The sequence below is a fragment of the Triticum urartu genome, chromosome 4 (genome assembly GCF_003073215.2).
Source record: "Triticum urartu cultivar G1812 chromosome 4, Tu2.1, whole genome shotgun sequence".
NCBI classification, from domain to species: Eukaryota; Viridiplantae; Streptophyta; class Magnoliopsida; order Poales; family Poaceae; genus Triticum; species Triticum urartu.
Window position 1 is genome coordinate 439516574 of NC_053025.1, and position 12104 is coordinate 439528677.

Consider the following 12104-nt stretch of genomic DNA (forward strand, 5'->3'; position numbering starts at 1 on the left):
GCTCATGGTTTCTGTACTAATCTCGCCGGTCTCCACGTCCCTCACGCCTCAGGGGCGATCTTGGGCTGTGAGCCGACTGGACTGTATCTGCTATAATGGATCTGTTATGGATCCTATTCCGCGACTGTGACACAGCTGAATTCTGTTCTCCCACTGCCCTGAGTAAAGCCCTGATCTGCATCAAACCTCTGCCAGCTTCTGACTGGGAAGGTTGAATTGACTCTGCTATTCGAGCTGCAGCTGTGAGATTCTGGATCGGAGTTCGATATACCTGAGTCGGAGGCGAAAAAAGTTGTCGTCGACTGGACTCGGGGATCCGCTGCCGAGCTCGTCGAGTGCGCGCTGGAGGTTCTCCAGTCGAGTGCGCTCAACCAAGTTGGCTAGGCGCGCGTCCTCCAAGGCTCGGGCCTCGGGTGTTTCTCCAGCGATAGGAGTGTGAAGTGCATCCATGTTCCGGCGGCGAAGTTCTTCCCTCTGCAGCGAAGAGAGGGGTTCGGGACGGTACTCCTCGTCAACACGCGACGGATCGCCTCCACCATCGCCACTGTCGCCGTGGGGGAAGCCAGGAGGACTGCGAGGTCCGTTGACCATCAGGACTTCCGCCGCGGGGTCACTACTGTCGCACTCAGACTCAGTCTATACGGAGCCAGTCGAACAGGCCCTAGAGAGTTTTGTCGGGCTCGATTGCCGCGACTTGGGGGGTGGCCGACTGGCAAGCCACCGCGTGCCTCACCCACCGCTGAAGCCTCGATGGACCGGAACGCTTGCGCCGGCAGGCTACAGGGAGGGAGGACAGCACAGGTGCCGACCGATACTGAGTCGACGGCTGCCGTAGGAGGACGCCACGGACGCACGCGCGAAAGTGCGTTGCCCCACGGACGGGGAGCGCCTCGACGTCGAGTGGAGCTTCTTGGAGCCAAGCGGAGTCGTCGGCGACGAACACGAGCGTGCCGAAATGGATCTCGCGGCCCTCGACCAAACCTCCGCCTGAAACCATGTTGATGGGGATTGGAAAAACCGAAATTTCTCCAACAAGTCGCTAAGACACCTGCCCCACAGTGGGCGCCAACTGTCGTGGTTCTAAGTCTGACAGTAGAATGGGGGGTAGGGATGTAGAGGCAAGATTCTAGCTATGGAGGAGTTGTACACGCGAGTTTTACGAGTTCAGGCCCTTCTCGGAGGAAGTAATAACCCTACGTCTCGGAGCCCTGAGGCGGTCGACTGGATTTTATGCGTGTGTGTTACGGAGGGTGCGAACCCCTGTCCCAGAGGAGGGGGGTGGCTTATATAGAGTGCGCCAGGACCCCTGCTCCCCTCCGTTACATAGGGTTCAATATTCATAAAGAGAGAGCGTTACAGGTAACGTTTGTAAATAAAGTGCTACAAATGATCATTAAATATACGAGTAAATGCCTGACCGTTGCTACGTAGAGCGGCTTTAGGTCTTCTTGTACGTCGAGTGGTTTTTTTACATGGTCGAATGGTTGAGTAGTCGAGTGACTTAAAGAAGAAGGAGTCTCCGAGTGGATGATATGTCGAGTGGATTGCACTCGACACCAAGTCCTCCCTGTTTATTCTTGAACTTCCTTGCTTCTAAGACAAGGACCTTAGGTAGGACGTATAGGTCGGGCCTATTACCCTACCCCAGGTCTATGCCCTCGTCAACCGGCGAGCCCGGGAAAAGAAAAGGCGAGCGCGCGCGCGTCCGTCTCTTGTTCGCGCCGGCGCAAATCCGGCTTAAAAATGGGTCGGGAATAGGTCGGCAGGCGGACGAAAAGCGGACGCCCGCGGACGAAATGGGTCGCCAGTTGGAGTTGCTCTTAAGCAGTTGTGATTTACATTTGCTCATTTCTGAAACACAAATGCGAACAACCAAACAACAAGTTCTATAATCTGACCATTGATGCAAGCAATCAAATACGGAGTAATGTGTAAATGTCAATGAGACCCAACGCAAAGTGCTAAAAACACCAAACAGCGAATGGGGGATAATGCCCAGCTAAGTTCTCACGCTGACACGCGGGTCCGCACCGCTAGTCCAATGATTCCTCCTCCTCTCTCCCTTGGTCGTCGAGTCCAACCGATCCGCCGTGCCACCACACGGCAACTACCCCCGCATCATACACGCACATCCTGTTTGGTAGTTTAAAGAAAAGGGAATGGGAGTTTTCAAGAGAGAGTTTGTTGGGTGATTAGGTTTGGGAAGTGGACTGTTAGTCCCAGTCCCACGTTTGGCTATTGTTGGGAATTACTTGTGGGAATTTAACAGAAAAAATAATTCCTCACTTTAGTTCGCGAGTCAAAGTAATAGAAGATGTTGAGGACACGTTTACTTATGTACAAAATTGAACCAGCCCTTGTTTAGCGCAACAAACAAACTGTTTTTTTTTTTTTGCCAATTCTCATTCTCTGGCTGAATTACCAGCCCCCCTGGAAGAGATTAGCGGGAGTTTGCCCCCTCAACTCCCCGTCCCTTTTCTTTCTCAATTCCCATACCCTTCAATCATACAAGTGACCCACCCTCTCAATTCTCATTCCCTACTCCAACTTCCCCCGAACCAAACAGGCTGGCATAGTATACGCAACCACAGCCCACGGGTACCTCCCCGCCGCCCCCAACAGCCGCCATGGCCTCCGAGGCTCGCAAGACCGCCGCCGCAGCGCGCCCGCCTCCCCGCGACTTCCTCGCCCACCTCGAGGCCTACCTGGCCCGCCGCGACGGTGTCGACAAGCTCCTCAAGATCTCCCGCTACGCCGCGCGCCTCGCCCTCGCCGCAGGGCCGCTGCCCCCGCCGGCCTCCGCGCGCCTCAAGTCCTTCGAGTCCAGCCTCGGCCTCAGCCGCAAGGCCTTCCGCCTCGGCAAGTTCGTCCAGGACGTCAACGCCCTCCGCGCGCACCCCGGCCCCCTCCCTCCGCCCTTCGTGCTCCTCGCCTACGGCGGCGAGGGCGTCTACTACTTCATCGAGCAGTTCGTCTGGCTCGCGAAAGCTGGCCTCCTCCCGGCGCACCTCCTCCCCCGCCTCCAGCGTCTCAGCGCCTGGGCCGAGCTGGTGGGCTACGTCGGCTCCATCACCATCAAGCTGGAAGAAGTGACGAAGATGGAGTCTTCAATCAAGATGCGGCGGGCGGAGGGTTGTGGGGAGGAGAACCAGGCGGTGACGACGATGCGGGGGAAGCTGCTGCTGAAGCGTCTGTCCGTTGTGCAGGACGTGGCGGATGCCTTCATGGCGCTAGGGGACGTGACTAACGGGAAGGGGTTGCTCGGTAGCTCCACGCTGACGGCGTCCGCCGGATTGCTGTCGGCGCTGATCAGCACGCACAAGAACTGGAATTCTTGCTGAAGTCCCAAGGTATATATAGATTTCAAAATACGCTTGACATTAGGATGAAATAAAGCTGAAATTTAGGCAAAACCTGTATTTCTAAAGGAAAGCGTTGCTTCTGTAATCTAGATGCCGATGTTGGTGGTACGGTTGGAATTCATGCTGATGCATTTGTTGGTTGGAGAACACTGATGCTGCTCATGATTAATTTCACCATAATCATTCTAGATGTTTCATTTTGTCAAAAAAAAAACAACAGATGCTTCATTACGGTCGTATTGGGATAAAGGGGTTGCTTTCTTCCGACTGTGTTGCTTATGGCTGACTTCAAAGATGAGTGCTTGGCTCCATAGTGCAAAAACAGAAGCACTGAACATGCCTACAAGAACAAAACAGTCTCCATGGCAGATCATTTTGCAGCAATAAGATGCACAATGCATCATAATTTGGTTCTGATGCACTAGGAAGTTGAAACCAGCATCACAATCTGGTGTATAGTTTTCCTGCTGTAGTTTTCGCTTCGTGTCAATATCAAAGGAGAATTAACTAACCGTGCCGAATTGGCTAGCACAAACTTTGGAACTGATATGATTATGGGCTAATATATTATGAAGCAAATGTGCAACCAGAAGCACTGCAGAAGAAAGAATGCTGTCTGTTTGATTACCACGTGCTACAATGTTTTTTCCCATGTTACATTGGTCCAATTGAATCAGCTTCAAAGGAATAATAGGCAAATGCAGTTCTTACATATCGGACCAAAATGTTGTTTCATTCACAGTTTATTTTTTTATTTTTTTTAATTTGTCACCTGTAAACTGATGAATAAATACATAAGTATGCAATGATATGTAGATCATGTAGCCCGTCCTGTGCTCATAACTTATTGCACTGGTTTAACTGCAGCTGATTGTTGTTGTGGGGTCAATATTAACGTCGGTGTTTTTTCCAGCCCTTGTTTGGATAAACAGTACATAAAATTTTATACCATTGTGAATTACAAAAACTGTTTCGAATTTACTCTTCCACTGACCTGGCTCCGATGGGAGGCCTCTTGACCCTCTGCTACCAGGGGTGAGGTGTGAGTGACGTAGGGAGAAGTAGGTACTACGGAGCTGTAAGGTACTGTTACTCTGATCACTTAGCTGATTACTTATCAGTGTTTATAGTTTATAACGCAAATATTCCTCGAGTTAAGAGTAAGACAGCTGGTATACTGGGTATGTGCTAAGATTTCTTGGTTTGAGTAAGGTGTGACAATAATTTTTATTTCCTTTCATTTCTAGTAGCTAAGTAAGTCCACATCATAATTGTAGGCAGGGAACCCCAATTAGTTATGTATTCATTTCTTTGAACAAATTGTTTATAAGTATCAAAGTACGACAATGATCATAGCATAAAATGATTTTATCAGCAATGAACCAAAAAAACGCCTCTTATGGTTCACAGCAACAAATTACTACTTTCTTATAATCCGATATTTTGCATTTACTGTAAGCTCCATAATTTCCTGCCTACTTATTTTTACAGCAATTCTGCCCCATGATTGATTGCCATATAGGCGTTGTCATTGGTGTTTAAATCAGCCAACCTGCTGCATAAGTTTTGCAAATCGTTGTTCCAGCTGGCCAACTTGGCATTGTTGGTCCCAAATGCAGAGATGCTTCAGGTCCGGCTTTGCTTTAGATTATATGAACTGTTAGAAATAGTTTCAGATTGAGATGAAAGAACCTTACCGCTTTCTTATCCAATGGATCTTGAGAACAAAAAGCTTGTAGTTAGGTAGATGGCTGTGAAAGCACGTCCTGTGCCCCAGCTCTATGTAACACGGTCGTGGAGGCAAAGACATTGTTCAGGTGATCTGTTTTCAGCCCACTGTTGAGGCCTGAAAACATATAGCTGTAAAAGCATATTAGTATCTGCTTATATTCTGACATCAACCGGCTAGGTATACGAGAAACAGTTTACTACCTCTCATGATGGAGTGCCATATATATATCGTCCCTGATGAAACCTGTCAACCAGCTGCAGAATTTTGGCTATTTGGTGGTAGTCTACCTCTAGAGGCAGGTTACAAGTGGACAGCTGGGCGCTGCTGCTAAATGGTTGGGACGCGGCTGTGATCAGTGAGTGAGCTAGATCGTGGACTGCTATAAATTATTTTTTTGCGGGGGTGGACTGCTATATTAGTCTTGAATTGAATCAATGAAAGAACAGTGTTACTGTTTTCCTGTCCAGTAGACCTTTGCAGTTAGATGGCTGTGAATGCGCATCATGTGCTCAGCTCCGTGTAACATTCCCCCTCTGGAGGGAATTTTCTGTGTGTTCAGGTGAGCTCTGGCCGTCATTACAAGGCTATAGAATGGGATTGTGGGAATCTCATAAGTCTGGTTGCATCAGAGAGTATCTGTCCCTGTCTGCCTCTATTTGTGTGCAACACAGCCTGTGAAGGAAGACTAGTCACAATGAAAGTAACTTGACTAGTAACATCACACATTTCAATACAAGATTGCTTATGTGGCAGCTAATTAATGAGGAGAGAGGGGTTTGTGGTAACTTAACTAGTTACTGTAACATCACACATTTCAAGACATAATGAGTCTATAGCCTAATAAATGAACTCTTTCATGATACCACTCATATGTTACTACCCACTATAGAGATAGTAACATAGACTAGTAACATTGGCAAGTTATTACTCTATGTTACTTTCCATTGTGAGCTAGTAACATAGACTAGTAACATTGGCAAGTTACTACTCTATGTTACTTCCCATTGTGAGCAGTCGAATAGAACACAGGAAAGCCGCCCGATCCCCAGGCCACCACGAGATGGTGATGATGATGATGATGATGGATGGGCAGGGCAGGTACCACCGAATCGAATTTTGCTGCCGAGTCACGGACACGTCAGGCACGGCACCACTGGGCCAGGCCCAGTTCGGCCGATGCGCTGCCTGATACGAACGAAACCCACCGAAACCGAAGGAGCAGTCCAGCCAGCTGGGTTACCAGCGGCGCAAGCGAAAAGGAGCATGTGAACGGCCACGATGCCGCCGCGGCCGCGACGCGGGCGACTAGTCCAAGCAAAAGCAGCACACTCCAACGCCAACGCCAACGGTCCAACCACTAGCGAGGAGTAGCGAAGCGGCGGTGGAGCTGGCCAAACCCAAACCACCGCCACCCCGCCCCACTCCCACCTACGCGGCGATAAAAGCCAGCCAGCCAGCGCGTCCCCCACCCCCCTCTGCCGTACCCGTACGCGATGCTTCCTCCGCCCGCCCTCCTCCCCTCGTAACCTCCACCCCCACCCGTTGCCCCCTCCCATTCCCGTTTCCGAGCTGCTCCCCTCCCCCTCCCCTCCCCGCTCAGCCGAGCCTCCCCAATTTCCCGTCACCGCCGCCTTCTCTGACCCGGTCGTATTTATACAGGCCCATTCAAAATCCACGCCGCAAAATATTATCCACAAATCCATCCGGGGTTAGGCTGCTGCTCTGCCTCACTGCTCTCCCGTGGTGACTTCCGGTCTCGGCTCTCGCGTGGTAATTCGGCGGGTGCTTGGTTTCGGCGGTGTCTCAGGTTGGGATCCGGCGATCTGGTCCTGATTCGTGGTGATTTGGTGTGTAGGTAGGTATGGGAGCGGGAGAGGGCGGGGGCCGCCGGCGGCGTAAGCTCGATGGGGACGACAGCGACGAGGAGTATGTCTTGGAGGAGGAGGAGGATGAGGAGGAGGTCCACGAGCTGGAGTACGGCCACGGAGGAAGAGACGCCGCGTCCTCTAGTGCCGGCGAGGAGGGAGGCGGCTCGGACGCGGAGTACGAGGTGGACGACGAGGACGAGGAGGAAGAGACGCCGCGTCCAAAGCGGCCGGTGAAGAGGAAGGCGAATCCGGCTCCCGCGCGGTCTCGCCGGCGCAGGTATGAAGACGACGACGATTACTCGGAGGAGCTGGAGGAGGATGAGGAGATTGGTGAAGATCTCGACCAGGAAGAGGAGCCGCGACGGCCCAACTGTGAGACGAAATGTGGTGGCCGCAGCCAGAAAGCGAAAATGCCTCCCGTGGCTCAGCGATCTAATCGGCCGAGGCATGGGGAGGAGGAGGACATGGACTTTGATCCTGACTTGGACGAGGGGGGAGGGGACGAGGACACGGATTTCGACCCTGATTTGGAGGGTGACGATGATGAGTTTGAGGACGAGGAAGAGGATGAGGAATTGGGTGTCAGCCACACCAGAACGATACCGAGGCTTAAGAATACAGCGCGCAGAAACCCTGCTTCAAAGCTGCGACGAGGGAAGAAGAAGAATAGTAATAGTTGGAAGCTTTCAAAGCGGAAGGTTCGGAAGCCTGCACCTGTAAGGCGACGGAGAAGGTCTTCTGTCATCGAGCAATACGAGGATGATGACGACGACTTCATCGTGGAGGATGAACAGGTCAAGGTAAACCGTAATTCAAGGAAGAAGGCCAGGTTTGGGAGGCATGTGGAGGTAGACCGGCCAGGGCCAGTTGCCGAGGCAGATATATGGCCGGCTATTGATTCAGACTCATCAGAGTTTGAGTTTGGAACATCTGAAGACGAACCTGAGGGTGAGCCAGTGAGAGCTGCAGTAAGGAAGGGGAGGAAAAGGAGGGGGGTATTGGGGTCATCCTCAGATTCTGAATTCCATGTCTCGGATAAGGAATTGAGCGATGTCAGAGAAGAAGAGGTTAAGACGAAGAAAAGGGTACGCGTCTTGCAGTCATCCTCAGATTCTGAATTCCATGTCTCGGATAAGGAATTGAGCGATGTCAGAGAAGAAGAGGTTAAGACGAAGAAAAGGGTACGTGTCTTGCAGTCATCCTCAGATTCTGAATTCCATATATCAGATAAGGAATTAAGCGATGTCAGAGAAGAAGAGGTTAAGAGGAAGAAAAGGACATGCGTCTTGCAGTCATCCTCAGAGTCTGAATTCCATGCCTCAGACAAGGAATTGGGTGATAACAGGATAGAAGAGGCCAGGAGGAAGAAGAGGTTACTCGTCTCGCAATCATCCTCAGATTCTGAATTCCATGTCTCAGATAAGGATGTCAGGGACTTGGGAGAGGCTAAATCTCTGGTGGCTCAGCCCATGCTGTCTGTGTCACCGAGGAGGCTTTCTTTTACAAGGAATGGGTGGGACAAAGGAAAGGAGAAAAAAGAACTAGTAGATGCTGAGAAGCCCTGGTGTGGGATATGCCTCTCTGAGGATCAGAGGACGACTCTACAGGGAGTGCTGAATTGCTGCTCACACTACTTTTGCTTCGCGTGCATCATGGAGTGGTCTAAGGTCGAGTCAAGGTGTCCATTGTGTAAGAGGCGGTTCACCACGATTACCAAGTCATCAAAAGTGGATCTAGATTTGGAGCTGAAAAAGTCTGTAATTAAGGTTGAAGAGCGTGATCAGGTGAAGTCTCCTTGCTGTAGTTGTTATATAATTTCAGATCTGGTAACAATTTAAGTTGCTATTTCATTTCGTTTTCTTATGGGTGAGCAATTCAACACATGATTGGTAAACATCTTCATTGCCATTCTGCGTTTGAAGATTAACCTATATAATTAGTCTTATATTTGGTCTTTTATTAGTAATTAACTTCTCCATTTCTTTCATTTTTAATATATTTGCTGTAACTGAAAAATTGTCAGTAACAAAAGTGCATCGCTAACATATGTATCAAGATGCAGTTACAACAGGGAAGATATTTAAATTTGGGGGCAATATGTTCTGAATTACTTGTGGACTGTTACTTTTAGTAAGGTTTCATGAATATGTACCTCAATCCTTAATCATGGCTGCAAACCTTTTGCAATTTTTTACCTCTCTGGTATGCCTGGCTCTTTAATGTTGTAAGCATTCCTTAGGCTTGTTGTTTACTCGTGCTATTGTTGTGTTTAGGAGCATTTCCACCTGCATATTATGTTCTCAGTAGGTTCTTACAGTCAATTTTCAGCAACCTTTTTGAATTTTGGTTGATAATATGACCCTGAATTCTGTGATCAGTTGATTTTTTGCTGCTATTGTTTTTCTTTTAAGCCAGGAGCTCAAATTTTATTGTAGGGGTTACTGTACTTTAAAAAAATAACTTGGTATGAAAATTAAGATATATGCCACTGCAAAGTAGTCAGTCCGAGATATAACACTAAAAGTACTGCTGCTGAAACCTAAGTTATAACACCCTAGTATGTTTGGGCATATGCTTATTTTCTTGCTTCTTGCACAGGTTTATCAGCCAACGGAAGAAGAAATAAGGCGCTGGTTAGACCCATACGAGAATCTTATGTGCATAGAGTGCAATCAAGGTGGTGAAGATAGTCTAATGTTATTATGTGATATTTGTGATTCCTCGGCACATACTTATTGTGTTGGCCTTGGAAGAGAAGTACCTGAAGGAAATTGGTATTGTGGAGGATGTAGACTCAGTGGCGAGGGATCAACGCATCCTAGAAGCCTTACTAACAGCAATTCTGCCCAGTTAGGCACGAATGCACCCATTAGCACATTTGGAAGGACACCGTCAATCAACACTTGGCAAACTTTTCAAGGCTTTGATCTAAATGTATCGCCTAGGGAGATTCCTAGGCAAAACATTCATGCCGATTCACGAGCTTCAGTTTTGGGTGTATCAACTCCAACTGGAAGGTTTGCAACTCTTTCTAGAAGACGTGGATGGATGCGCATGTTGCTAGATAGACAAAGGCATCTGATTAGTCAAGACACTGGACATGATGGTGTGCAGCACAGTGGCTATGCTCCAAGAGCCGACCCAGACCACAGGAACTTCTGTGCTTCATCAGAATCCAACTCTTTGCAGCACAATGATTCTTTGCCAAGAATCGAACCAAATCGCAGGAACTTCTCTAGTCCTTGGGAAGCAAACAGTTCACAAACTCTGCTTGATGACATTCGGGACCAGCACGGTTGCTTTTCTTCTGTTCAAGCTCAGAGAAACTCTACTCCATGCCTTTTTGCGGATGGAAACAATTTCCAACAAACAGAAAGTGTCAACAGCAATGTCAAGCACATGTGCAGTATAAGTCCTCATTAGGTAAGTGCAGTGTGAGCGAATTGTTCAATTTTTAACATGTATATTGTTCAATTATTTGTTTCAAAAAAAATATTGTTCAATTATATGTATCACCCAAGTCAAATTTTGCAAATCTCCTGAATGAATGAATACTCCACCATTTAGGGATTTATTTACTTTATTTTTATTGTGAAGTTGGGACATTTGAACTAATATATTCTCCTTACTTATTTCAGAATGTCATTCTATTCTGTTGGTGGCGTGTTGGATCGACCATAAGTAGCAAGGACATGCGCTTCTTACCACACTTTAATATCCTCCCAGTAACTGTGATAATGCTCTGCCCTGCCACCGAGTATCTCACTGGATATAGCTGGCCATCGTGCTTCAACTCATCCTATGTGGTCAATGGCAGAAAAATGAACATGTTCTCATTAACCTTTATTTTAGCTTAGGCATTTTTTTTCTTTTGTTATTGCCATTCATTCAGTCCTAAACACGACCACGAAGTTCAGCAATGACCAAGATGCGGTCAAGATATTTCTGATTTTTTGGACGGCTTCATATGTGTATACATTGTGATATTGGGAAAGCCAGTTCCATCTGATGATCATTCAACTTGACATCCTGTCGTCTCATGTAATGTATTGCACTGTTGTTCAGTATCCAGGTGCTTTCGTCCACGAAGAGGTGTTTGCTAATTTAACTTCCCAGCATGTCTCGTGTAATGATTTGTGTGGTGCACAGTGGCTCTGAGTAGGAGGATGCTCCAGATGGGGAGGGGAGGCGAATCCACCGGCTCGATGAAGCCTGGACGGGAGAGTTTGTCCGACGAGACAAAGGGGAGAAGACGCTTGAAGAAAAAGTTTATATTACTCCCTTGGTCCTAAAATAAGTGTCTTGAGAAGACGCTCAGTACAAATTTGTACTAGAGCTAGTACAAAGTTAAGACACTTATTTTGTACTAGAGCTAGTACAAAGTTGATACACTTATTTTGAGACAGAGGGAGTATATTTTTGTTGATCACTTTTTTTTTTGCAAAAAGCAGCTAATTGGGCTTAACCCGTTTCATCCATCTTTCACGTGCGCTCGCCTGAATTTTGGGCCAGCTTTCATCGGCAATTCCTATTTAGCGCTTCACGCAACCATTACTGTGTATTTTGCAAACAAGCGCCTCTTAAGCGCCATGCTCTGGGCCAGCCCATGTTGATATTTTTCTGTGTTTTAATCCGAGAAAACATGTGAGCTCACTATGAATCAACGTGCAACCTCCCTCATCGAGGTACCCGGCGCAACCATCGGGAGCCACTAGTTAACGAGCGCTTCTTCGGAAGCCTCACAATGATCAGTGTCACTTGGCGCACTCTTAGCCATTCGCCACGTGTCGTGTTCTGAGCGTTTCCTTCGAATTTTGTTCTTTTTTATTTTTCCGCACGTGTTTTTGGCTATTTGAACGGTTTTTTTCCGGGGTTTTTCAACGTTTTGGTTTTCCACCGGTCTTCCTTAGCTTTTCGACCAAAAATATATTTTTTTGCGTGAAAAAACGTGTTTTTTCCCTCTCGCGAAAGTCGCGGTTTTGCTTTTGTGAGAGGCACCGTTTTGCTTCCGTGAGAGTCATGGCTGTGCCTCTTGGAAACGAAAAAAAACCGTATTTTCTGTTTTTTCTTTCGCGAGTCACGGTTTTGCTTCCGCAAGAGGCACAGTTGTGCTTTCGCGAGTCACGGCCGTGGCTCTTGGAA

The 12104-nt window shown here is 48.1% G+C and overlaps 2 protein-coding genes across 5 annotated transcripts; both read left to right on the top strand.

Moving 5' to 3' along the window:
- The first annotated feature begins 2503 nt into the window (after positions 1-2503).
- Positions 2504-5274, top strand: LOC125551928 (peroxisomal membrane protein 11-3-like). Of its 2 annotated transcripts, none has more exons than XM_048715335.1 (2): positions 2504-3350; positions 4854-5274. In XM_048715335.1, exon 1 carries the CDS (start codon positions 2628-2630, stop codon positions 3339-3341), a length of 714 nt encoding a protein of 237 aa, XP_048571292.1. In that variant the 5' UTR covers positions 2504-2627; the 3' UTR covers positions 3342-3350; positions 4854-5274. The 2 variants fall into 2 exon arrangements, with proteins under 2 accessions (XP_048571292.1, XP_048571293.1); XM_048715336.1 differs by lacking the exon at positions 4854-5274 and adding an exon at positions 3583-4847.
- A 1317-nt stretch (positions 5275-6591) lies between these two features.
- On the top strand, positions 6592-10987 carry LOC125551927 (ABC transporter F family member 4-like). Of its 3 annotated transcripts, none has more exons than XM_048715332.1 (4): positions 6592-6864; positions 6950-8746; positions 9561-10385; positions 10601-10987. In XM_048715332.1, exons 2-3 carry the CDS (start codon positions 6956-6958, stop codon positions 10383-10385), a joined length of 2616 nt encoding a protein of 871 aa, XP_048571289.1. In that variant the 5' UTR covers positions 6592-6864; positions 6950-6955; the 3' UTR covers positions 10601-10987. The 3 variants fall into 3 exon arrangements, with proteins under 3 accessions (XP_048571289.1, XP_048571291.1, XP_048571290.1); XM_048715334.1 differs by having other exon boundaries at positions 6954-8746; XM_048715333.1 differs by having other exon boundaries at positions 6592-8746.
- Positions 10988-12104: the final 1117 nt, after the last annotated feature.

Coding starts and splice junctions, on each gene's coding strand:
- LOC125551928 (XM_048715335.1), top strand. CDS start 2,628: ATGGCCTCCGAGGCTCGCAAGACCGCCGCCGCAGCGCGCCCGCCTCCC.
- LOC125551927 (XM_048715333.1), top strand. CDS start 6,956: ATGGGAGCGGGAGAGGGCGGGGGCCGCCGGCGGCGTAAGCTCGATGGG. Junction 8,747..9,560: donor AGGTTGAAGAGCGTGATCAG/GTGAAGTCTCCT, acceptor CTTCTTGCACAG/GTTTATCAGCCAACGGAAGA.